Source organism: Malaclemys terrapin, chromosome 7, assembly GCF_027887155.1.
Source record: "Malaclemys terrapin pileata isolate rMalTer1 chromosome 7, rMalTer1.hap1, whole genome shotgun sequence".
NCBI lineage: Eukaryota > Metazoa > Chordata > Testudines > Emydidae > Malaclemys > Malaclemys terrapin.
The window spans coordinates 19,339,969-19,365,823 of record NC_071511.1 but is presented as its reverse complement, the minus strand read 5'-3'; the positions used below and the strand labels follow the sequence as shown (position 1 = coordinate 19,365,823).

At 44.2% G+C, this 25,855-nt stretch overlaps 1 protein-coding gene across 5 annotated transcripts in view; it reads left to right on the top strand.

Annotated features, from left to right (window-relative positions):
- The window catches only part of FGD5 (FYVE, RhoGEF and PH domain containing 5), a 151,898-nt gene that overhangs the window by 109,333 nt on the left and 16,710 nt on the right, over window positions 1-25,855 (top strand). For 4 of the 5 annotated variants that reach the window (XM_054033584.1, XM_054033583.1, XM_054033582.1 and 1 more), the window contains exons 8-14: window positions 451-538; window positions 3,593-3,643; window positions 5,745-5,803; window positions 9,118-9,189; window positions 10,755-10,823; window positions 20,005-20,088; window positions 21,211-21,290. In XM_054033584.1, the coding sequence (XP_053889559.1) occupies window positions 451-538; window positions 3,593-3,643; window positions 5,745-5,803; window positions 9,118-9,189; window positions 10,755-10,823; window positions 20,005-20,088; window positions 21,211-21,290 (503 nt within the window). The remainder of the gene's footprint in view (window positions 1-450; window positions 539-3,592; window positions 3,644-5,744; window positions 5,804-9,117; window positions 9,190-10,754; window positions 10,824-20,004; window positions 20,089-21,210; window positions 21,291-25,855) is intronic. The other variant, XM_054033581.1, reaches the window with a different exon arrangement.

The window sequence follows — 25,855 nt, the reverse complement described above, 5'->3', positions numbered from 1 at the left end:
TGTATTTGGCCCACACAAGCCTGATTCTTAAAGTGAAACCCAATGGACATAAATCTGAAAAATGGCAAAAAGGCCTATGGGAAGCCAGCAAGCTGCATGCTGATTTGATTGCTTTGGCTCCTTGGATATCATTCTAAAATCTCTTCTTCTGACCTTAGCTTCTGATTGGTTCGCTGCCTCTCTTTTTCTTATTTCCTCCACCTCGGCCTGAACTATTTTGTGATACTGAATATGAGTGGTGCTATTGGTTCTTTATAGAGATGAAGATTCAGATCTAAGCTCTGAAATATATGCAGCTAGGTGGATAAATGGGAAACAGCTCAGTAGCACTGGTGTATGTAGTCACCACGGCAGATTCTCCAGGGGGTGCATTAGGCATGTGAGGTCATAATCCAGGACTCAGACTACAGAGCACTGACTGTTGTGTTTTTCCCCTTCTCTTGAGGACAGCAGGATCCTGGCGGCAGCCCCCTGAATGTGAAACACCAGTTTTTGAAAGTGGTGCAGCGCATATTCCAGTACCGCGTGCTACTCACAGGTCAGCAAGATGAAAGCACTTCTAAACTTGCTATAACATAGCCCCGTCTTTCCTGCACTGGGCCGGGGCCAGATGTAGATGGCAGGTCAGGGTTGGGGAGGACAGAATGCGGTCAGAACCACGGGCTGGAATCCCCAGGGAGCAATGATCTGTTTAATATAGAATAGAGAAATTATCATGTATTAATAGAGATAGGCCTGAGCTACAAATGTGTGATCTAGCTCTGGCGAATGATTGAATTGCACACTGGACAGGCCACTGGGGGTTAATGACAGCTATGGGCATAGTGAAGGGAGAAAGACCCCTGTTTAGTGAGATCATGCTGAAGTATAACTATAGGATTGGAGTGTGCAAAGTCAGACTCTTGTAAGCCTCATTTTCCTGGACTTACCCATATTGGTATCCACGGGTAGGGAAGGAAGAGCGCCCAGGCACTTGTTGTCAGCACATACGTTTGATTTTACTTATGATGCCATTCAGAGGTTAGCCCATACATGGGTCACTTAAAGCTAGAGATGATCCTGAACCAAAATCCTGGAGCCAACACCTCTGAACTCTGGAAAAACTCCCGTCTCAACTTTGCCACACCACAAAATCTCTCTCCATGCTCCCCCCTATCCCGGACATGTGTCACACTCTGTAGAATGCTCTTTTTCTCCTCAGGAATGTCCCCTGAGGTTCTGGCTTCTCGGGGCTGCTCCTTCTCATCCTGCCCACTGCTAATCCACTCCAGCCAAAGCTGCAGTTTGTGGGAGGAGCAGCCGTTCCAACAGGGAGAGGACTCAGTATCATGTCATGAACACTCAGTGCACTGGTTTAGGATATTGAGGCTCCCTACAAGGGAACAGCAGTGAATTGGTTGGGGCGGGAAGTGGTGAAATCTAACAGCACAGCACAGCAGATGTGGTGGTAGGCCAGTGCATCAGATGGAATCACAGGAAACCAGAGATCATTAGATGTAAAGATAAAGAACCATATTGGGTGTATGTATGTGGGTGGGTGGGGAAAGATGGGAGATAACCTAAGTGTGGGACAGTGAGAAGGAAGCAGTAAACCCCTCCCATACTCAACAGCTGATAAAAGGAAGAGCATATTAGAGGGGACTCCTATAAATGCAGCAGAACAAAGGGATTGTCTGAAATGTTATTCACAGCACAGATTAGCAGCAGTTTCATCTTGCTCCAAACACATTGATCAAGGATGCAACTCATTTTGCACAGCTGTTTCTGCTTTTTTAGTAACAGTGACTCAAGTGAGCACTACATACCAGTAGGAGGATATTTTGGACTGACTTGCTTCCCTCTCTGGGTATATCTACACTAGGTGATGGAGCCTTTCAAGGAACAGCAGTTGCATGTGACATTTAGCTGTCTTGCTTTGTCCTTCTAGAGGTTACGTGCATCCATCCAGCAACACTGTTCTGATAGAATGGATTTGGCGTGTCCACACACACAGTGCCCCTTACCACCACAGTATATTCTGGGACTTCAGGTGCACTTAATCCTATGGGAGCCAGCACTATTGCTGAGAGTTTTAGGGCGGTTACCAAACACAAGGAACTTCATTGTCAGACAAAGTTAGGAGAAGCAGTACAGCTGCAATGCTTGTGGATTCCCATTCACAGTCAGGAGAAACTATTGTAGATATCGACTGTAAATAGTACTGGTACACCCAGACATGAGATAGTCTTTGTTCTGGGCATTGCAGCCAACTCGTATAACCAATGCTCGTAAATCACCTAGGATGGCTGTTGCATGCAGATACAAGGTATTATATAGGCATTGCAAGACATTCTAAACTATAGGTGGCTGCAACAGTTCATCTAGGTTTAGAGAAGTCCATGGATGCTACCAGATGCCCTCAGATGATAGGACAGGCAGGGTTTGTTAAGGTACAGTCATTCAATTTCTCTGCACAGTGTGAAAAATAAAATACACTGGCTCTTATGTTCACAACTAGCTGTTTCTACCCAGATAAGGAAAGGTATTTAATCTCAACACTGGTTGCCAATTACTGTGCTACAGCCAAAAGGAGTTGCCCACATTAGTTAAATGTCTCTAGCCAAGTGCAGAGAATGTAGCTGGGAAAGGGAAATCTAAATACAGCATGCCAACACAGCACATTACCTCCCTGCCAGACTAGGCATTGAAAGGCACAATAGCAGACTCCTCTTAACCTTCCAGAATCCAGATGAGAGACCAGTACAGTTAAGAGGTGTGGGAGGACCTGGAAGAAGTGAACTCACATGAGAGGGGGAGACTGAGGATGGGGGGAGGGAGCAGTTTCCATGATCCATGTTGCACTTTGGGGTATAGACCTGATTCTCAAATGTGAAATTTGGGGGCTCGCATTAATCAAAGAGCTAATTTAAAAGAGTAAATAGTTTCAGGATTGGGATTTAATAAATAAAAGCACCCAGATACTACAGTGATGAGAGTCACATAAGGAACTAGAGAGAGAGAGAAAAATACCCTGACTCACACGAGTAGTGCTCCTGAAGCCAGTGGAACTGTTTGAGTGAGTAAAGGTTTGCAAGATTTAGCTCCTGTGATCATTACTGAAATTCTCTATGTCCAAAACACTGGAACATTGAGAAATATTGAATTATACTACTATGTCCATTTTCCTATTAATATAGGAAATCAGTAATTATATCTAGTACCATGCATTCAAATGGGAAAATAGAAAACGTTCATCGGAGACCATTTATTAATCAAACTGTGTCACACTCAGCAGCTTCTCTTGTCTGAGAAACAGGGAAACATTTTAGTTAGTTCCAGTTAGTGAGGTTTTACACCTGACATTCTTTGCTTTGAATCTCAGATTTGAATGAGCCCAAAATATCAAAACAAAACTCATTTTTAAAAAAAAAGCCAAGTTTAATTTTGGAAGGAAATTAAATCTATCCAGACCTCCCTTTGCTTCCCATATAGGTGATTTTTAAAAGAGTAAAGGGTTATGGGTTATTACGGTTGTGTGTTTCAACTAGTCAAACCAAACTCTTTAATTATCTGGGAATTTACTGGATGTTCTATATCTGATTGTTTCCTACAGATTACTTGAATAACCTTTGTCCTGATTCTGCAGAGTATGAAGACACACAAGGTAATTTCAAATGGTAGAAGAGAAACTTTTATTTAGTATTATAAATAACTAGCAGTGCGATCTGTCCCAGGAATGTGTGAATGAAGCCCAGACTGCGATGGCATAGGTCTGATCTGAGGTCTCACTGTTAATTTAGGGGAGATTGCCTCTCCAGTATAAACTCTTTGAGCAGAGACCGTACATTTTTGGGTTTGTACAGGGCCAAGTATATTAATTATTAATACAACAACTTATGGCATGACCCTCAATTCCCAATGGTATCAGAGCAGGCTGTGTCTGACCAGTCATACATTCAGAATGACCAAATCTGCTAAAAAAAATCTGAAACTTCTGGATAAAAAATTAAGCGGTCTGATTTTTCTAATAGGAGAAAATATTGGCCAGAGAGATGCTGTGTTCATTAGTATAGAGTGATCTCAGGTTGCATGGATCTGACTGTTCTCTTACACAAGTGTAAATCCGGAGTAACTCCACTGGAGTGAATGGAGGTTAGAGCAGTGTATAAATGGTGTAAGTGAGATCAGACTCAGGCACAATGAGTGTGAAAGGCACAATGTAAAGCTACATTCTGTCCCATTTCCGTATTTCATGTGGAATGGCCTGAGGCAGGGTCTTCTCACCGAAATGGAAGTTCAAATACAAGTTCAGCTGCCAGTCGGTTGTTTTTGCTCAGCATCAGAGGCCTATGGTCACATTAACTTGGAAACTTGACCTACCCCTAATACTGTGAGGAAGAAAGAGGAGGCAACCTTTTAAAGTAGGTTTGAGGTCATGTGCAGGGCAAGTAAGAGGGAAGTCAGACTGCTGTTGTCTGTCTCCTACCTTGCCTTCTCAGCCTGTGAATAAATAAAGGCAAGTATGAGCCACAGAACTGGGATCCAATCCCAGATTTCAAAAACTCATGAAGTTCTGAATTGTTTGGGCTCAGCACATTGGGCTAGCCAGAGAATTTTAATCCAGATCTGGATTTGGAGATTCTGGAAACTACCTCCACCTTCCCAAAATTCAAGGTTGATGAAGGATTGGTTCATATCCAGCTCTAGAACAGAGAGCAGAGCAAAGTCTCTGACAGTCCCTTGCTATTTCACAAGCACATGCAGTAAAGATCTGGAGGTTAAGATTTGGGGAATTCCTATAGCTCCGGCATGCAGAGCCTACAGAAAGAGAACTGAGTGCACTCACAAGCATAGCTCAAACTTTTTGGTTCATTCCCAGAGCTCAGCCACCAGCTAAATCCTAATCCAGTCTTGGCATACCCATGCTGGGTATGATACTTCTGAAGCAAAGTGGGATGGCCTGATGTGTTTATTTGCATGCCATTACCCAGAATGAACTTGCAGCTCACCATTGTTTTACACTGGTGCTGATGCTGCAGAGATCTGGAATCAGCAAGAAGGCTTGGTCTATACTTGTTCCTTGAGTTCTGACCAGCCCACATACACTTGAGAGACAACATATCAAAATCAGCTTGTTCAAAATAAAGAACTAATGAGGTGCTCAGCACCTATCAGGATAGGGCCTTTTAGTTGCCTTGGAATAATCTTCGTGGGTTACTCCCATTGAAGTCAGTATGAGGTCACAGGGGGATCAAGGCTAATGTTATATTAATCAAGAAAATACTGTTCTCGGCACATCCAATGTGAACCTGGAGTAACTCAGTTGAAATGAATTGGGTTACTCCTGATTGACCCTATATATAACTGAAAGCAGAACTTGGCCCACCTTTAAAGCACTAGCCATAAGCTAAAGATAAACTGTCATGCTTACAAAAAATGGCTACTGGAAGATATGTCACGAGATGATTTGGTGAAATTCCTAAGCACCTAAGGATAGTCCCATGAGCTTTCTTGCTTAGGGCAAGCTTGACTCATGGTATTATAGCAAGAGGGAGACAAAGGGAAGGAAAGAGGGGACCCGATGTGGAAAGCAAGGAGGACTGTTTGGGATCCTAGTTATTAAGGGCAGCTTGCCCCTGAAGGTGCCAATGCAGCTTAGCCAATGCATTTCTTTAAAAGATGTATTTATAAAAAGGTGGGATATAGGTTGCTTTTTCTAACCTCTCATGTGCTTTGTGCCTTTCTGTGTTGCTTCACCCCCTCAGCTGCCTTACTCATGGTCTCTGAAATTACGGACCGAGCCAACGACAGCATGCAGCAAGGGGTGAGTTGTGATTTGATGATTGGTACTGTCTTCTCTGTGAGTTTGCTGAGGAGTATGTGTCACCCCACCATACTATCCCAGAAACCCAGATCCTTTAGCCTGTGCAACTGGCTCTCTAATGCCACCCCTCCCCCATTTCCTCCCCTGGAGGGCACAGCAGAGAATCTGGGCTATAGTTTGCACAGCATTTGGAGATTCTTTGGGCTTTATAGAAGTGGTGGACTGTATAATTTTTGCTGATTAAGAGTTTATTTCAGAACCGTTTCCTCTAAACTTCCATATTGACTTTTGCACTTTATTTTTATCATGTTATTATCACAATAATAATATCCTAAAGCAGTGACATGGAAGAGATTAAACACAATTTCCTCCTTCCCCAACCTCTGTAAATGCACTTTGTTTTCTTGAGGGGCAGATTTCATGAGAGTCAAATTGCTGGTCTTGGAAGCTGTATTCCCGCTATTGTAACCCATTCATATACAAGCGCACACAAATCCGCAGCTCCTTCTTCTCCTATTCATAAATTATCAATGCAAAGCAGTTAACAGCTGACTCTAATTACGGAACAAACTCAGAGTCATTCAGAATACAGTATTAATAACTTGACATGTACCTGGATGAATTCCTAGACTATAATTTAGACTTGGGATAGGAGCGAGAGTCCTGTTGGTACTAACACATCATACTACACTTCCAAATCTGACAGGAGCATTGAATTACAGCCTCTGTTTTCTATGGAACACCAAGAATTAATTTATTAGCATTTTCTTTAATGGTAACAATACTCTAGCAGAGTGCTTCTCAAAGTGGTGGTCCGCGGACCGGTGCCGGTCCGCGAGCCATCAGCTGCCGGTCCGCAGCGAGTTTCCTCATAAGAGCGTCGAATAGGATAATAATGTGGCACCGGTCCCTGGCACATTGGGGGGGAAAATTGCCGGTCCCCCACATCAGATAGCTTGAGAAGCACTAGCACCTTTTCCCCTAGCAGCTTTTATCCCAGGATTTCCAAACATTTTACAAATTACCTCACATGAGTGCTGTAGGGCTAAGAAAATATTGGCATTTTACACATGCACAAGCAGAAGCTCAAAGTAGTATTAGCGGAACCTATTGCTCTGAGAAGCATTCACTACTCTGAGCTAAGAAAGGGCTGTATTACCCTTTAAACCTCTACAGTTTATTACAGGCAGCACAGTCCTAATTTTTAGATACCTGCCCTCACTGTATCCCAGTGAGGTCCCATTGCCGCTGCTGGGCAGTTTCTTTTGGTCTCCTACTGCAATAGTAATCAGAAGAAATCCTAACTAAATCGCCTGAGCTTGTCATCCAGATCCCTTGGTATCCAGGATTTCAACAGTACTGTCTGCCAAATAAAAAGGGACTGGGGAGGGTGGAATGTCACCCTATAGCAGAGAGGAGACCTGAGATGCTGATAGAGACTCTTTACCAAAGTTGTCAAAGTAATGACAATAATTAAAACCTCTTCCCTTCCCCCAGTATAAATAGGTGCCTTCTGATTGATACCGTTCCTTTACTGGGAGCATTGGTTTGATTAGATTCATTTTACATACCATGCTGGGTGCTAAGTTGATCCAACTTGCGGCACTCATGTATTGTGCCTGTGCCGCTCAGGCCAGGTAAGCAGTTAACAGTATCAGACTTTGGTAATGAGCTTCCTGATCTTTGCAAGGCTTTTGAAAGGAAGAACTGTGCTCGCTAGTTAACCTTTCAGACCCCTGGTACAAATCTATTAATCCTGAATGTAAAACCCCAGATAATCCTAGCAATGGTTCTAAAGTGCTTTCAATTACCCGTGTCACCTCAGCAAGAGCAGCTATTTGGTAAAAGGAGACAGCAATGTGTGGGCCCTTAGGGAGTGTATTTACGGGGGAGGGGAGCAGCATACTTTGCCTCCAGCTCCTCGCTTCCTGGATCCTGGAGGAAGAATGTCACTACAGAGCCTAATGTATCTATGGACTATAAGGTGGATAGAAAGCTGGCTAGATTGCCGGGCTCAACGGGTAGTGATCAATGGCTCGATGTCTAGTTGGCAGCCAGTATCAAGCAGAGTGCCCCAGGGGGTCGGTCCTGGGGCTGGTTTTGTTCAACATCTTCATTAATTATCTGGATGATGGGATGGATTGCACCCTCAGCAAGTTTGCAGATGACACTAAGCTGGGGAGAGAGGTAGATACACTGGAGGTTAGGGATAGGGTCCAGAGTGACCTAGACAAATTGGAGGATTGAGCCAAAAGAAATCTGATGAGGTTCAACAAGGACAAGTGCAGAGTCCTGCACTTAGGAAGGAAGATTCCCATGCACTGCTACAGATTGGGGACTGACTGGCTAAGCGGCAGTTCTGCAGAAAAGGACCTGGGGATTACAGTGGACGAGAAGCTGGACATGAGTCAACAGTGTGCCCTTGTTGCCAAGAAGGCAAACGGCATATTGGGCTGCATTAGTAGGAGCATTGCCAGCAGTTTGAGGGAAGAGATTATTCCCTTCTATTTGGCACTGGTGAGGCCACATCTGGAGTATCGTGTCCAGTTTTGGGACCCGCACTTCAGAAAGGATGTGGACAAATTGGAGACAGTCCAGCAGAGGGCAACAAAAATGATTAGGGGGTTGGGGCACATGACTTATGAGGAGAGGCTGAGGGTTTAGTCTGCAGAAGAGAATAGTGAGAAGGGATCTGATAGCAGCCTTTAGCTACCTGAAGGGGGGTTCCAAAGAGGATGGAGCTCAGCTGTTCTCAGTGGTGGCAGATGACAGAACAAGGAGCAATGGTCTCAAGTGGCAATGGGGGAGGTCTAGGTTGGATATTAGGAAAAACTATTTCACTAGGAGGGTAGTGAAGCACTGGAATGGGTTACCTAGGGAAGTGGTGGACTCTCCATTCTTAGAGGTTTTTAAGGCCCAGCTTGACAAAGCCCTGGCTGGGATGATTTAGTTGGGGTTGGTCCTGCTTTGAGCAGGGGGTTGGACTATATGATCTCCTGATCTTCTATGATCAGTAATGGGCACTGTGTGGGGATAGGAAGCAGCAAGTGGGAGTGTCATGGACAGACAGATGTATGGCAACCCAACCACAGGTGGGGAAGCAGCTCGATAAAGCCCCACAAAACTGTTAGGCCCCAGTAGGTCAATCTGGTCCTAAAATCCCATTTGGCCCAACCTTGTCTGGATGTCTCTGCTTTGACTCCAAACTGCTTAATGTCAATGTTATCTCTTGGTGGGGAGTGAGGGGAGGGTACGTCTGCTTGTCTAAAGAACAATCACCATCCCACCTCCTAAACTCTCTTTCTCTCCCTCAGGAAAACTTGCAGAAGCTGGTACACATTGAGCACAGTGTCAGGGGGCAAAGCAACCTCCTCCAGCCAGGAAGGGTGAGTGCTGCAGTCGGACCTCCTCTGATAAGGACATTGTTTTCCACCAGCTTTATTTCTGTCTGTGTGGATGGCGAGATTTCAGACCTCATGTCTACAGGTGTTGTTTACTGGGCCATTCCGATAAGAGTTAAAGCCCTGGTTTATGTAAAAGGCCTTCACTCTGCCAGCACTAAGACAGACATGCCAAGTGTCTCTTGTTAGGAGTGACAGAGCAGCCCCTATTTTCTAAGCAGAGTAGCAATCGGTTTCCCACTGTAGCTGTCCCCAGAGCTCACCGGTACAGTGTATTTCATTAGAGTCGCTATCGTTTTCCCCATAATGTCCATGTTTAAAGTTCTCAAGTGCTGGCAAGTACAGACTGTCGGCCTCAGAGCTTTGCAGTTGTATTTGGCTGGGTAAAGAGCTTGGAATGAGGGGAAATGACTTGTTTTCATTATTGTTATTCTTCTCATTCCCCAGAGGTATTTTTCATGTAATATATAATTTATAAGTGATACAGAAATAGAAGTGTCTGTATCACATACAGACAGACACAGTACCTAAATATCTCTTCACTAGTCTTGACTTGTCTTCATCACCAGATTTAAGTTGCTTGTCCTCACTTTCAAGCCCGCACAGTTCAGCTCCCCTCCCCCCATCCCTCGGCTTAATCTTCCTTTCTTGAGCCCTACAAACATGAAACTTCCCTTCAGTATCACAACATCTTAAAACAAAAACTTTATGTAACTCTCAAAATGTTCACACTACTAACCTAAGGAACTGCAGAATCTCACCCTTGCAACCCTCATCTACCATGCTAGGTAATGTTTTAACTTGGGGCCTGATTTTACCATCCCTAATGCATGATATTTGCAGGATTGGGCCCTTCAATTGTAAATTATTCTGGAAGGGAACACTAGGTCAGATTCTGATCTCATTTGCAGCAGTGTAAATCTATATTAATTCCATTGACTTCAACGGAGTTACTCTAGATCTACTCTCGAGTTACTGAGATCAGAATCTAGTCCATTGTCTTGACCGATGTGAGAAGGGCCATATGTATCTGTGGTGCTGTATAAATAATAATAATAATATAAGGAGAGAGATAGACTATATGTCTATGTGTGTGTGCATATATGCTGTGATTCCAATACTCTTGCAGCCCATGCTCACCTGGTGTTTGTTGGTTCATTCTCATTGTAGGGGATATTTAAAAGTTGAATGTCCTTTTCTCAGAGTCCGTTAAATGACTCCACTACCCTTGACAGAGTCATTTCTGTATGAACACAGCTGATAGTGGGGAAGCGAAGTAAGCAAGAAACTGCCCTGTCCCTGACAAATGTATAGGACTGGTATGAAAGTAAATGGTAAAAAGGAGCAACTGACACTTGACTGACCGAGGACAGATAGGACTGATCTGAATAATGAATAGACCTTATTGTCATGAGGAGGATCAGGCTAGCAGAGACAGGAGGGTTAGAATCTCCTCCAGGAAAGGCAAAAGCATTGAATGCCCTCCGTTCACTTTGAGGGGTGTTTGGTGTTCACAATAATGATACTGATGCCCCTGTTTCCTCCCTCAGGAGTTTCTGAAAGAGGGAACACTGATGAAAGTGTCTGGGAAAAACAGGCATCCTCGGCATTTGTTCTTGGTAAGGATATTTCATTGGTTTGTTGCCTTTCTCATATCATATCAGGGGTTTCCATGACTACTAAGGAGACTGAATATGGCCCTGAACTACAGCTGAGCTTGTGCACATTGGGGCTGCCAGGTAATTTAAATAGCACTGGTGACGTAACGTATTGGCATGTGTCAATGAGTGAGAGATGTTGACTTCTAGGATGTAATTTTCAGAAGGGTTCAGCACCTACAACTGGCACCAGAATTTCAGAAGATCTCAGCACAATGAAAGTGGCTCTGACTTTGGGCTAACAATTAATTCAGTTTCTCCTCAGGTTGAATCTCCCAACCTTCCAGCCTGGTTTGGTTGCTCCAGTGACTTGACCTTCCAGCTAAGTCATTAAAGAAAAAAGTTCACCCCTTTCAGGGTATCCAAGTCCAAAACACACACACAAGAGTCTTCCATCCCCAGTCCCAATCTGGGCACAGCCCCTCCTGCCTGAGGGTCGCTCTGTCTTCACTCTGGGGAACTTCAGACACTCTTCAACCTACTCTTTGGGCTTTGCTCTCACCCCTCAGGCCCTCCTGGGCTCCTCTGAGACCCTTCCTGCTCTCTACCAAGCAGTGACTCTCAGGCCTTCCTACTTAGAGTCTCTCCCTTTTCTCCACAAGTTTCAGTCTTATCTCCACACCAGAAGGCCGGACTTAGCTACATGATCTGTCTGCCCCATGACTGCTCATTTTCTCCATCAAGGAAGGTGAGCTAAGGGTGTCATAGGTGGAGCTGGACCCATCTCCCCTTAAAGGGCCAATCACCCTGTGACAGGCTGGGTGCTGAAAACCAGACTCTAATTGGGGGAACTGAGAACTTGAAAAATCTGCCCCTGAACTCTTTTGAAAATTTGGTCCCTAGTGTCTGACCAACAGAGAGGATAAGGAAGCCACTACTAGCAAGAGCTTAAAAAAAATTATTTTGGCTCAAGAAGTAGAGCCTTGTTTTTGGAGCTCAAGGATGTGAGTTCTAGTCCCAGTTCCCCATTTGTGCATGAGTGTATGGTATCTAGTTATTATATTTGTTGTCTGTGGCACATTCTTTCTTCTGGAAACATAGCAACTCTTCACATTTGGCTAGAGGAATTGCTGCCCCAACGTCTTTTCTAATGTGTTTTTTGTTGTGGTGGTTTTTTTAACATTCATGATTTTCTTTTGTATTAGACAGTATTGGCTAATGGCTAGAGGAGAGATCTGGGGATCAAGACTTCTGGGTTCCATTCTCAGCTCTGCAGCTAGTTCACTCCCTAACTATAGGCAAATAATTTTGCCTTTCTGCATCTGATTTACCCCCTCTATACCCTGGGGATAATGATACTTGCTTGCTTTCTAAGGGATTGTGATGCTTAATTTCTTGATGACTGAAAAGTTCTTTGAGATCCTCAAAGGAAATGTGCCATAGAAATACTGAGTAGTGTTATTACAATACTGTGTTGCAAAATTTAATTTAAAGTCATGGGATAAATGCTTAGAATACTGTATTTTCTGCAGATTTTCTAAATCTTAAACAGGGAAATTTACACGGGGGCAAATATGAAAATGAGAGAATACTTATACCAAAGTCACGTACTTTGCCATGGATTCTTCATATTTCCTCTTCTGATTATTATTTCATAGTTATATGAAAAAGCTTCCTTGCTCATTGCTCAGCTTCTCTGCCTGCTTCATCATGAGAGGCTTGATTGATTTTGTGTGGGACACCATGCTGCCCATATGCTTCTTTGATGGCCTCATTGATTTCTGCAAAACTCAAACTTTGATGTATTGGAAGTAATGGGTCGAGCCAAAATCTTCATGATGTGATATCACTGCAATGCTCTTTTATTGAATCTTGCTGGACAATCTGAAACAATAGTTCTACTGCTCAAACCATAACCAGTTTTAAGCCTGTGGCAAAATTGCCATTGATTTGAACTGGACCAAGATTTGACCTTAAGAGTGACCCATCTAGCTCTATGGTGGTTAACTCTGAAACCTACTGATGCCAGTGTGAATGTTGATATTATTAATTTTTTACTGCTGATTATTTTAGCAGAAATAGCCAACTGTTTTGGTGCTGTGGGTGGATTTTGGAATTGTGGACAGAATTTGAGCAGAATGCCATGATGTTCATATGGTCACAATTCCACCATAGGGACATCAGAATCTGTGGCCATTACTATTATGGCTGAACTACAGGACCAAAAGGAGGAGCAGGAATCAGATAGAGAGAAAATCTAGTTTAAGTTATAAACAGGGATAGGAGAGTAATTTAAACTTGGGGGAAAAGGTAAACTGAGCCAAATTTCAAATAAGATATACTTGCAAGTTTATCCTCAGCTTGAAAGTCACAGAGGCAGAAAATACTACCAAAATGAACGAAGCACTGAAATAAGTGTAAATTTATTATTAGGGGGCTTTGTGGTGGCAACTACCAGTTGAGGAACAACATCACGCTTCACCTAAAGATTCTGCTGCTCAAAGCTGGGTGTCAGCTGCAGGGAGTGAAATAATCCCTTGGCAGATGGAGATATTACATGTAGCCCAGGGATTCTCAACCTGTGGCCCACTTGCAGCCCAGTCAGCACATAGCTGCGGCCCATGTGACATCCTCAGGGCCATACAGGTAGTATATATACTGTGTGATTGCAGCCCATATAACACAGAGAGCTCCATGTGCAGCCCACAATGGTTAAATAGGTTGAGAACCACTGTTGTAGCCCATGAAAAAGGGGGAAATGATTGCAAAATAAAATAACTCTCATGTTAAACTCTGAATGTGTTTCCATTATCTCCCCAGTAATACTGCAGAATCTGTCATGCTACAATCACTCAGGGGGTGCTTACTGGACCTTTGTCCTGTTAAACCAGCAAGGAAACTGCTGCACAGCTCTGGCACTTATCTCATTCTTGATATATAGCACACCTCCTATATGAGCCCTAAACCCGTACCGTACATCTCTGCCAATGCAAGTAATCCTGGCCTGCAGCACCCCATCCAACCACCAGCACTGAACGTGTATTCATATTACACTTGGCTCTGCCAATGCACTTCATCCCTGACCTGCAGGACCCTGCAATACCAGTCCTGAGGCCCTGGCTCAGGGGTCCATCTCAATTCTGACCTCCAGCAGCCCCTGCTATTCCAGAATCCTCTGGAGTTGACTTCTAACTGTACTAGAAAAAATAACTTAATACTCTCCCAAAGGAGGGGAAAGCCTAGATTTTAAAATCTTCATTCATTCAAAACCCTGACAAATATTCTAAGGGTGATATCCTAATTAGGGTTACCATATTTCAACACTGAAAAAAGAGGACACTCCACGGGGGCCCCAGTCCCGCCCCAACTCCGCCCCTTCCCTGCCCCCTTAGCCCCACCCCTGCCCAACTCCGCCCCCTCCCCTGAGCACCCCGCATTCCCCCTTCTCCCTCCTGCCCCCCAGGCTCCGGCTGCTGCTGCGCTGGGGAAGTTGCTTCAGCCCCCGCCATGGTGGAGAGCGGCAGGAGCTGGGAAAGTTGGAGCCCAGGGAGGAGGCGGCTGCGTGCTCAGATGCCGCCCGCCACCTCTGTGCCCCGGCAGATCGGCAGATCACGGGAGTTGTAAGTTTTGCTGCAGCCACTCGCACTTGGGGTCCCCTTACCATGCCTCCCTATTTTCCCTGACATGTTCGGCTTTTTGGAAATTCCTCCTGGATGGGGATTTGAGGACCAAAAAGCCGGACATGTCCGGGAAAATCTGGACGTATGGTAACACTAATCCTAATCTTATTGAAGTCGCTGGCAAAACTCCAGGGGGACCAGGATTTGGCCTGACATGTTTTGCAAAACATAATTTTCAGATCCTTTGTGGATTTTTTATGGTCCTTACTGTGTCAATTGCTATGCCAAAAAAGTGCATTAAAATGGAATACGTGTGATTGGGTTTTGCTTCGGTTTTGTTTGGATGAAATAAGTAAATGTGCCTGAATAGACCTAAAAAAAAAAAAAAAAAAAAAAAATCTGCAGAAAGGATTGGATTTCAGAAGTGCTCAGGAGAGGCCTAATTCTGCTCCCATTGACATCAAGTTAGGCCAAAGCTGAGTGCTTTGGAGAACCTCGCCCAGAAAGCACATGCTTGAGCAAAAGCCTGAGAAGGGATTTTATCCCCCAATTTACCCTAGAAATAAATCAAACTCAAGCTGTGGTTAGAACATGCTGTTAAAATGGTGTGTGTGTATAAGTGTGCTATGCCTCATGTGTTTGCAACCACGCTTTGTGTAAGTCTCGGTGTTGTGTGTACCTTGTGTTCACATGTGGGGCATAGGTCTAATGTGCGGTTCTGTGTGTGTATATAAGCATGTGTGTGGCATGTACATGCATGTATTTTATGCAGGTGTGTAAACCTGCATAAGTTGATGAATATCTGTCATGTGTATTGCAAGGCTACTGAGCTGGCTGTCTTGTGTAGGCCGATGGTATTGTTGAATGTGGTGTTTCCTGGCAGGATGTTTGGTGTGTTTTGCTGGGCGCCTGTTTCCTGAGTCCAGTCTCTGTTTACACGGATGTTGGAGCCTCTTTGCAGAGAGCACAGAATGGGCTGCTGAAGCTGGCAGGCTCCTTCCCCCCCCCCCCTCCCAGTCTGCCATTGACTGGGAGATTTTGTTCCACACTCCAGACAACCAGGCTGGAGTTTAGCAGGATTCTGAGAAGTGCAATGCCATCCCAACTTCAGGCTCAGTCCTGCACTCTTGACGTTAATAGGAGTTTTATCATTGACTTAATTGGGAGGAGTATAGGGCTCTTAGGGTACATCTACACTACAGGGGGGAGTCGATTTAAGATACGCAAATTCAGCTACGTGAATAGCGTAGCTGAATTCGACGTATCGCAGCCGACTTACCCCATTGTGAGGATGGCGGCAAAATCGACTTCTGCGGCTTTCTGTCGGCGGCGCTTACTATCACCTCCGCTGGTGGAGTAAGAGCGCTGATTCAGGGATCGATTGTCGCGTCCCATTGGGACGCGATAAATCGATCCCCGAGAGGTCGATTTCTACCCGCCGATTCAGGCGGGTAGTATAGACCTAGCCTTAGAGAACAAATTTAGGACAATCAAATGTGTGGCAGAAGTTTCTAGAGAATAAATGCACTGGATGTAGTTAGTATTAGGGGTGGGTGAACTTTTTTTGCCTAATTTTGAATCCACTTGAACATCATAGGTTTGGAAATTCACTGTGAACTCTAATGTTACTGTATTCCACTCTATATGCATCCGAAGAAGTGGGCTGTAGCCCACGAAAGCTTATGCTCTAATAAATTTGTTAGTCTCTAAGGTGCCACAAGTACTCCTGTTCTTTCTAATGTTATTGGGTTCACATCACACTTAAAATGGACTGTGATGAAAGGAACCGAGGGAGAAGAGTTAGAGCAGGGAATGTATTCATGGAGTGTGTATATGTATTGAGGGGCACAGAATAGAAATACTGGTTCCATCAATATCTCCTGTGCAGTTCAAGAACCCCAGACATTTAAATCCCTCAGTGATCTCTGGCACTGACTCTCCTTAATCTCACACCCCTACAATACAGTATGTATCGCCATGCAAACCTCCATGACAGTTGCATTCACTGTGGACTTCCTGATCCCAAACTGGTGCCCAACTGACTAGTAACTATCCAAGGCAGCCAATTTGCACAGGACTCTCTTTTTTTCTGGAAGTTTTTGTCCTTGTGGTCTGGCACTGCAGTATTGAGGCTAGCTCTCCTTCAGTTTATATAGTTACTTCTGTTCATCCCAAGTCTTGAGAACAACTTACTCCACCAATATGCAGTTGTCGTCAGGACCCAAAAGTAGTGCTCCACCTGGTGACTATCACCCTCAGGTACTGCATGAAGTTGGCTATGCTGGGGTACATGGTGCCTCACTATTATAACAAAAACTCCATCAGCTGCTAGTCTTGGTCCCTGGCTCTTCACAGGCACTGCCAGAAGGGCCTCCACCTTCTTGCCTCAGACGCCCAACAACTGTTTTTCAAAATTTCAGTAGAAATCAAGTCAATAGGAGTTTTACCATTCAAGTAAGTGGGAAGCAATATAGGGCCCATAGAGAAAAAAATACTGTAAAATCCTTAGGACAATCAAACATGTGGCTGGAGTTTCTGGAAACCAAGCAAGGAGTGAGAGCTGAGCACATTCATTCTGGCCTACATTTCGAGAAAAGGCCTAGGAAATGGGGTCAGCAGCCAGGATTTTCCAAGGGATTGGAGCAGTTTGATCTCCTCTACCACAATTCCCCTGGGATTCCTGAAGGCTGCCAGAAGGTCTTTCATTACCTTTCAGAAGCCACTTCTTCGAGAAGCAGTGCAGGGATAGGTACCCAATGGGCAGTGCAACTGCAATGGTGCAGAAGAACACAAACCTGGGACAAAAGGCAATGCTACAACTGAAATACCCCGGCTACTGTGGACCACTGGACTGCTACTGGTTAGATAGTACTAGCCAACCAATTCATTTACCCGCAATTCAATTCTCTAGTGTAGACAGCCAGGGAAAGCAGCAGGCAGGGCAGCGCCTCTGTGCCTCTTTTACATAGCATCCCTCTCCTGGCAAACTATGAAATATTCATCCTAATTTCATTGCAAGGAGTCATTGCTAGTGGGACCTTATAAGAGATTGGAGACACATTTCTCCTCTGTATGCAGCATGGCAAAACAGAAGGAAAAACAAACTCCACCTCCAGTGGGCAATTACAAAACAAAGCCATCATCAATGATTAATAAAATCTTGGGATACTAATCAGAGCTGCCATGGCAACAGTATGCACTTGGGTTGTTTTTTTTTATTTTTTTTTTATAAATAAAATAAACAGTGTTTGCAGCCAATGAGGCACAGCAGTGCATGCTAGGAAGATCCTATGTTTTTTATGAGATTTTTGTGTTTGTTTGATTTAGTCCCCTTCATTCGCTGCCTTTTCTGTGGTTTGGAATGACCCTGAAGTATGTGGCACTGTTAACTGGCAAAGGAGGGGACTGCTTTCTTCTGCAATCCAGTAACCTTTGCAAATTCAAGGGACGCTTTCACCCCCAACTCTCTGGCAGAATCTCCAGGTGGAGATGAAAGTAAACAGAAGAGAATGGAGGTCGTTTTCAGATGATGATAAAAAAACACGTCTTTCTTTCTTTTTTTTAACAATTGCTGCCATCCCAGCTGATACTAATTTCAATTAAAAAGCTCATCCCTCCAGTGAGATCAAGCAAACAATAGTTTATTCCAGCTGCTTTTCAATGAACAGTTTATGATAGGTTTACCTCCCTTAACCACTCTGATCCCCAATTTCCAATAGGCTGTGATGAATTCTTCTCTGTAGCTAGCACAGCCCTGGTTAAACTGAGAATTATAATATGATCAGTACAGTGCAGGTGTCACTGCGCTGATTAGATTAATGTTAGCACAGATGGTAATTTATGAAGCAATAAGTAAATGGTATAAAAACTCCATGACAAGCCATTTGTCACCAAGTTCTATGGAAATTCTATTGTTATGCCATTAGAGGAGTAAACACTTCACTTCAGAATAGAGAGACTACAGCTTGAGACTTCTCTTCCTTCTCAGAGTTATAGTTTCAATGTAATAATAATACTTTTTGTCTGAGGATCTCAAAGAGCTTTACAAATACTAATGAATTAAGCCTAACCACTGGGAAGTAGGCACCCCCATTTTAAAGATGGGTAACTGAGGCACAGACTTGCCCAAAGTCAGACAGTGGCAGCACCAAGAACAGAACCCACCAGAACTCCTGACTCCTTTGAAGTCAATGGGAGCTTTGCCATTGACTTCAGTGTAGCCAGGATTTCACCCTGTGAGTCCTAACACCAAGTCTCCCTTCTCTAGCCGCTAGAAACTGTTCCGTCTCTGCAAGCAAGCTGAACCACGACCTTCTAAGAAAACATTCAGAGAGTCCCAAAGGTTCCATTTTTTCAGGCAAGGGCATTGGGGGAAGCAGAGGAGGACAGAAAAAACATTTAGGGCCCAACAAAGGAAATGACCAGGTGGCAACTCAACTTCTCGTGATGTTCAATGCCAATGACATCCTCGTGATCAGAAAGGGGGTCAGCAGGGTTCAAATCTAGATCCATTGAGCCCAGCAGAGTTACACCAGGGATGAATTTGTCCCTTTTTGTATGAAGCTATTTTATAAACAAACAAGTTACAGGCAAGAAGATGGGACTTTAAGTAGCAGATAGATTTTTCTCATAAATGGAAAAGAGCTCTCTCAGACCTTTGGTGTATATCAGATGCAGCACAAGCACCCAGTGATATGGTGGTCTGTTGAAGATAATTGCTTGTAGGGTTAAGTCAGACCGCACTAGGGCCTTGGAAAATATCACAGTAGGGTTCCTGGCACCTTCCCCAAGATCATTGCAACTTATACCCACATTTCACTCTGTTTTCACTGAAGGGACGCAGAGAATGGAAGACCATCTGATTCTGTGGGGTCTGTACATGCCAAGGCCCAGCCCTAATCACATTTCATTGGCATTTTCATTGGGGAGATAATGCAAGGTTGTTCACAGCTCAGTGTGAAGGATAACATTTTCAATACTAGGGGATGGCATCTCCATTGCCTTTCCCGAGCCTAGGGAGACCAGATGTCCCAATTTTATAGGGACAGTCCTGATTTTGGGGTTTTTTTCCTTATATGGGCACCTATTACCCCTCCTCCCCGTCCCAATTTTTCACACTTGCTGTCTGATCAACCTACCCGAGCCTCTTGCACCCCGTCTCTCAAGATTTCTCTGATGGTGGATGCCAAAATTTCTCCAAGTTCTGAGTACTAACGTGTATGTGCAATGGCAAGAACTCCAGAGCCGCAGGTTCGAAAGGGGTTAGCCGGGATGTGTATGTGCCGAGATGGTGCATTCAGACCATCTGTAGCCTTTCCCTTAACACAAAGAGCCATTCCACCTACACTGAGCACTTAGTAATTAACAACAGTCGAAATGTGCCTGAACCAAAATCCAAACACTCTTGAGCATTATAGAAGTTTGGATCTGGATCTGAACTTCGTGGCTCACGCCTGTCTTTAGTAACAATTCATGCAATTCTTAAGTTGCTGCTGGCTCTGGGCATCCCTCCCACCCAAGAATAATGGTTAAGCTTGCAAGACATATTGCAAATTATTGATTTTGTCTTTCTCTTCACATAGATGAATGATATTCTGCTGTACACGTATCCCCAGAAGGATGGCAAATACCGACTGAAGAACACCTTGGCTGTGTCCGGCATGAGGGTAATGCTTAGTTCAGATGACAACCTGGCATTAAAGTTTATTTGGGGCTTATTGGCTGCCTTGTTAATGCTTTGCCAGTTTATGTCTCCTTTCCAGTTGACTGAAAGGAAAAAGGGCATTTTATCTAATGAGTCCCTTGCCTATTCCAGGAATTAAAGAGGAAAATATAAAGTACACAAATAAAAGAATATGTAAAAGGTTGCAGATTAGCATGACTGCCTCATTTGGGCTGGTGATGAATAAAGCAAACCAAACTCAAAGTTACTAACCGATCATGACTTTTCACAGAAGCTACAGAGGGAAAAGGCATCCCATCTAGTCCTTTTCCCTCTCCCTGTTCCCAACCAATGATTGTTCCCTACAATATACTAACCAGGGTTTTAGCACCTCCTAAAAATTCACACTCATGTCATTCTCTTCTCTGGGAGCTTTCACGTCCATCCCCTTCAGCTGATGGGACAGACCACCCTGCTACACCAAGGCTGAAATGATTAGTTGGAGATTCCCTCTGTTTTCTGTATTCCACCTGGCATGTAGGAGGCCGAGTTTGGAATCACGCTGGAGAGCTGGGGGTTGGGTGTGGGTTCTGTACTTGAGATGGAATGGGATCAGGATGTTCATCTAGGGAAACAGTTGCGAGAAGGTGCCACAGCTGAGAGGAAAGAAGGCCCAGATTGGGGACCTATCAGGGGTAACAGGACACCAGACCTGAACACCCCCTAAGTTTGGGGTTTTTTAAATCTAAATCTGAACACAAATTTTGTCCCCTATCTTTATAATGGGCCAAACACAAACTCTGGCTATATCTGTCTCTATATCCAAGACATCACCATAGTATCTATACATGGAACACACCCCAAATTGGCAATAATATGGACCAAAAATCCCACCAGGATCAGCCCAACTGACCCTGCATCCCACTGTCACATTGTGCTGAGCTGCCCCCTACCTTGTCCCCACTAGCCTCTTAGCAACTGAGAACATCATGAGTACTAGACTTTGATGGTTAACACTCCAACTATTGGAGTTTCACAGATCCCTGTGCATCAAGAGTTTTACCATGTCCTGACCATAGATGGTTTAAATCACTCCGTCCTTCATTTATGCGTCATTTGTTTCTAGGTCAGCCGCCCAGTGACAGAAAAAGCCCAGAACGTCCTGAAGATTGAATACGCTGAACACTGCCTGACCCTGTCAGCAAGGTATTGTCTCATACCAGCCATGGCAGAGGATGTTTATTTTAGCTATATCTCTAGACCAGTCCGACCACTGTCCAAGACTTAATTGGTGTCCCACTGGTTTTAAACTCCATTTCAATCTATGCAATTGTGACAGATAATGGCCAAGTGCTTGATTATAAAGAGGGCATTCATTTCAATGTAAGGCTCATAAGACACAACTAATTCAACACTTATAATGAGTAAAAAGCCGGGACTCAGCACTTGATAAGATTTTGAGCGGAGTAGAAAATCCATTTCTAATAAGCCTGAGCCTTCTTCCTTGATCTTTTACAACTTTTTCCCTGTCACACTGAGCATCCAGCTTTGTCTACCTCCCCTTTATAATTTTACTTGTCAGCTCACATCACTGGGGTTACCCGAGGGCTAATGAAAAATAGTAATTAGCTAATTCCACGCCATAGATTTAAAGGCATTTAAAGGTACTTAAATGACAGTTAAAACAGAAATTAAACTTTACCGACGATGTAATGAGGTCTTTTGGTTAAAAGGAATTTTCCTAACGAGTTTGGACAAAGTTGGTACGGATCACAGTCAGGGAGGGCATTCTCTGTCTTGTGATCACATGCTGACAGCAGCAAGAATTTGTGCGTTCATTTCTGAGCAGGAGGAGAGAGTATACCGTGTTCTTCTTGGTTTTAATTCCAAAGGTGTCTTGCAAATTTGGTGCAGAGAGACAACAAAAAAGGGGCAGTGTATGATTTTCAGATACATTGTTTAAAATTAAAATAATTTAGTCTCAGTGACAGTTGATCACGCTGATGCGGTTATCAACGTTTTGAGAACTGAAGTTCCCATCTCAAGTCTCCACCTACAGTATGGCTGGAAGCACAGCAGGCTTCCCTGAATGGCATGCACCCTGGAACCAACCTAATAGACTGGGAGGGTGATTTCTTTTCAACACACTTTGAAATCTAAATCCTCTTATAAGGAACATATGTCATCTGTGCCCAATGCGCAGAACCCTGCCAAAGCCCTTTTCACACTAAGTAATAAGATGTCTGGTACTTTTATTATCAGTGTTGGATGCCCATCCAGTGCCCCCAAGGGTCCAAAGTGTGCATCTGCGCTACCCACTGTCAGTTAAAGAAAAGCAGGAGGTATATGGATTTGTGTTGGCTGAGATGGTAAATAACTAGACACCTACTGCCTTAGTGTAGAGAAGTTCTAGTGCAGATGAAGCCCACGTATCAAGGCAGAGATTTACTTTGGAGCATACTGGGAGCTGTGCCTCGAATTAGGGTTGCCAGGTGTTCGGTTTTCGACTGGAATGTCCAGTCAAAAAGGGACCCTGGTGGCTCCTGTCAGCACTGCTGACCGGGCCGTTAAAAGTCCAGTCGGTGGCACAGTAGGGCTAAGGCAGGCTCCCTACCTGCTGTGGCCCTGCGCAGTTCCCAGAAGCAGCAGCATGTCCCCACTCCAGCTGCCTGGCTGTGCCTCCACGTAGCTCAGAGCATCCTCCAATGCCCCAACCCCTCATCCCCAGCCCCACCCCACAGTCTGCACCCCCAGCCAGAGCCCTCACCCCAACCCCGCATCCCAACCCACTGCCTGAGCCCAGAGCTCCCTCCCATCCTCTGAACCCCTCAGCCCCAGCCCGGAGCCCCCTCCTGAACCCCAAACCTCTCATCCCTACCCCCACCATGGATGCGGGACATGTCGCTGCTTTCAGGAACTGCCTCAGATAAGCGCTGCCTGGATCCTGCACCCCTGACCTCCTCCCACACCCCAACCTCCTGCCCCAGCCCTGATTCCCACCCACCTTCTGAACCCCTCATCCCCAGCCCCACCCCAGAACCTGCACCCCCAGCCGGAGCCCTCACCTCCTCCTGCATCCCAACCCACTGCCTCAGCCCAGAGCCCCCTTCTGAAACCCAATGCGGCCCTCAGGCCAAAAAGTTTGCTCACCCCTGCCCTAGGGCACAAGTCACCTCTAGGGGGCAGAGAGGAGGCCTGGCTATTGCCCCACTTCCTCTCTACTCTGGCTGGCAGAACTGACCAGTCACAGATGGGAGAAGATGCTACACGCTCCTAAGAGATGGCAGCTAACCTGTGCGGTCACGGCTTCACAACTATTGGCACTCATGACTACTGCAATCACACTTCCAATTGCCGTGTAGACATACCCTAAGAAAGCCAAGTGAGAATGCAGTCGATCAGTACGACGATACAGAAAGGCTGCAGTGGCATTACAGTCAGAGTGAGAATCCTATTCCAGACCAAGTCAAGTTTTTATTAATAGTGACTTAGCCATATACAGAAAACAAAAGTATATTCAAATAAAACTGACAATTCAACCCATAATTATAAAATACAAAAATACATGTAAATAAATAATTAAAAATACATAAACCAATAAACCATACATAATCATTGTGCCATTTTCCTTATTTTAGTGGCTGACCATGCAAATAGGGCAACCTCTTGGATCACAGGTACTATGTCTGGTCCTAATAAATACTCTATTTTCTAAGAGATCATGGAAAAAGGCATCTGGGGTAAAAACACAAAAAGCCCTTTTGACCTCAAGTGGCAACACAAATTATAATGTAATAAATAGTGGGGTAGGTCGTTCACCTGCCCTGAGCCACATGGACAAAGGCAGTGGCTTTCTCAATGCCAGCATATCAACCTTCTAGGAAAACTGTCTGCACGGATTGAAAATGGACAGCTGCAAAGGCCCTCCTTAACATTTTATTACAACAAATGATCTAAATATCTGGCATACCCTTTTTAACAAAGGGAACGAAGGTGATGTTTTTGACATAGAAACAATTTCTCGATTTAATTACACATTAATTTCACATTTTTAAATTTATATCAAATCATTTCCAAATCTGAGAAACCTAAAAAAATGCAAACAATATCAAATAGACTCTAATCAAGGAAATTACATGAGAAAGCCCTACTGAGCTGTTTCTCTAAGCATAACCTTGACAGACACTGTGGATGCATGCTGAATGCAAAGCCAAAAGTTAATATTACTGTACTGCACTTTGGGCAGACTAGAATTCATGCCTGTCCTGCTCTAAGAAGAGCAACTGGAGTATTATTTGAAAGACCAAGAATCTTCATGAAAAATTAGTTTTGAATCACTTCCAATCCCATGGGCTCATTCCAGCCCCATATTTTCATACCAAACAAATTTGAATGCATACCTGGTCTATTCCAGGCCAGTTTCTCTGCTGCACAGATATCCCCTGCAGCCAGTGACAGTGTAGTGACATTTGACCTTCTGTTTTCTGTTAGACTAAGTTTACTGTAAAAGTAAATGATGTGTCACCTTGGCTAGACCCCAAAAATCTTTTCCGATGTCTAGTGTGACAATACTGAAGTTTGTGGGTTGTGCACTCTGAGCTGTTCTCAGCCTCCAAAACTTCAGCAACCATCCCTTTGATCCTTCATACAACCAGTGAGCTAGTTAATTGGGATCAGGTCAGTGCCAATTGACATAATTCATTTTACAAGCCAGCAGCCATGTGTTATCCTCACACTAACCACTCTAACAGTCTGTGATTATTGCCTAGAGATGTTTAATGGAGTGAAGAGTAGGTGGTAAGGGCCTGTTGGAGATTAGGCTTTTATTGACAGATCATCCCTGATCAGCTGTCCTTGCCAAAATGACTTTAATTCACACCATTAAGTCAGCCATGCTTTTATTATTTTTAAAGCCAGGTCTTGAACCTCAAATGGTTAGAATTTTGTGGCAAATGAGAGGTTGATAGAGCTGGGGGGAAATTTTCATCCTCAACACTTTTTGATGAAGAATGCATTTTAAGCAACCTCAAAATGTTTTGCAAATTTGTGTCAGTTTCACCAAATTGATTGTTTAAAAAAATTGAAATGTTTTGATTTTTTTGTGCTTTGAAATGACTTTTTGTTTTTAAAATTTCCTTTCATTTTCTTTTTTTAAATGCAAACACTTCACAAATTGGTCAAATTGAAACAAAATGTTTTAATGTTGTTGAAATAAAACATTTTGTTTGACCCAACACAAATGTTTTAGGGACTTTTCAAAATTGCCAAGGAACTGACAAATCCATTATTTACCCAGCTTAGGAGGGTAAACCTATATTGGTGCCACTTCCACTAACCTTTTGGAGACTGGGGACATAACTAAAGCCTTCTGAGTCTTGGCTAGTACAGTCGTTCTCAAATTTGTTTGATTGTGTCCCCCTTCTTTGTGTCTGTCGTCGTTTATGCCCCTTCCTCCCCCCGCTACACAAGTACATATAGCATTGTCCCGCTCTGAAGGCAGAGCCCAGAGCAACGGCTGCTGGCCAGGTGCAGAAGCAAAGGTGGCAATGTGAAAAGTGGCATTTGTCAATATCACTTTTCACAGCAGACTCAATGCCCCATTACCACCTTTGCTTCTGGGCTGAGAACCGAAACCCTGCCACCACTTCCAGGTGAGAGACTGGGAGAGGGGAGGAAGGAGAGCCTCAGCCCAGGCTGCCTCCCGGTGAAGGATTGGGAGGGGGGAAGACAGCCCAAACTCAGGTAGCAGGGCTCCAACTGTTCCCTTTATC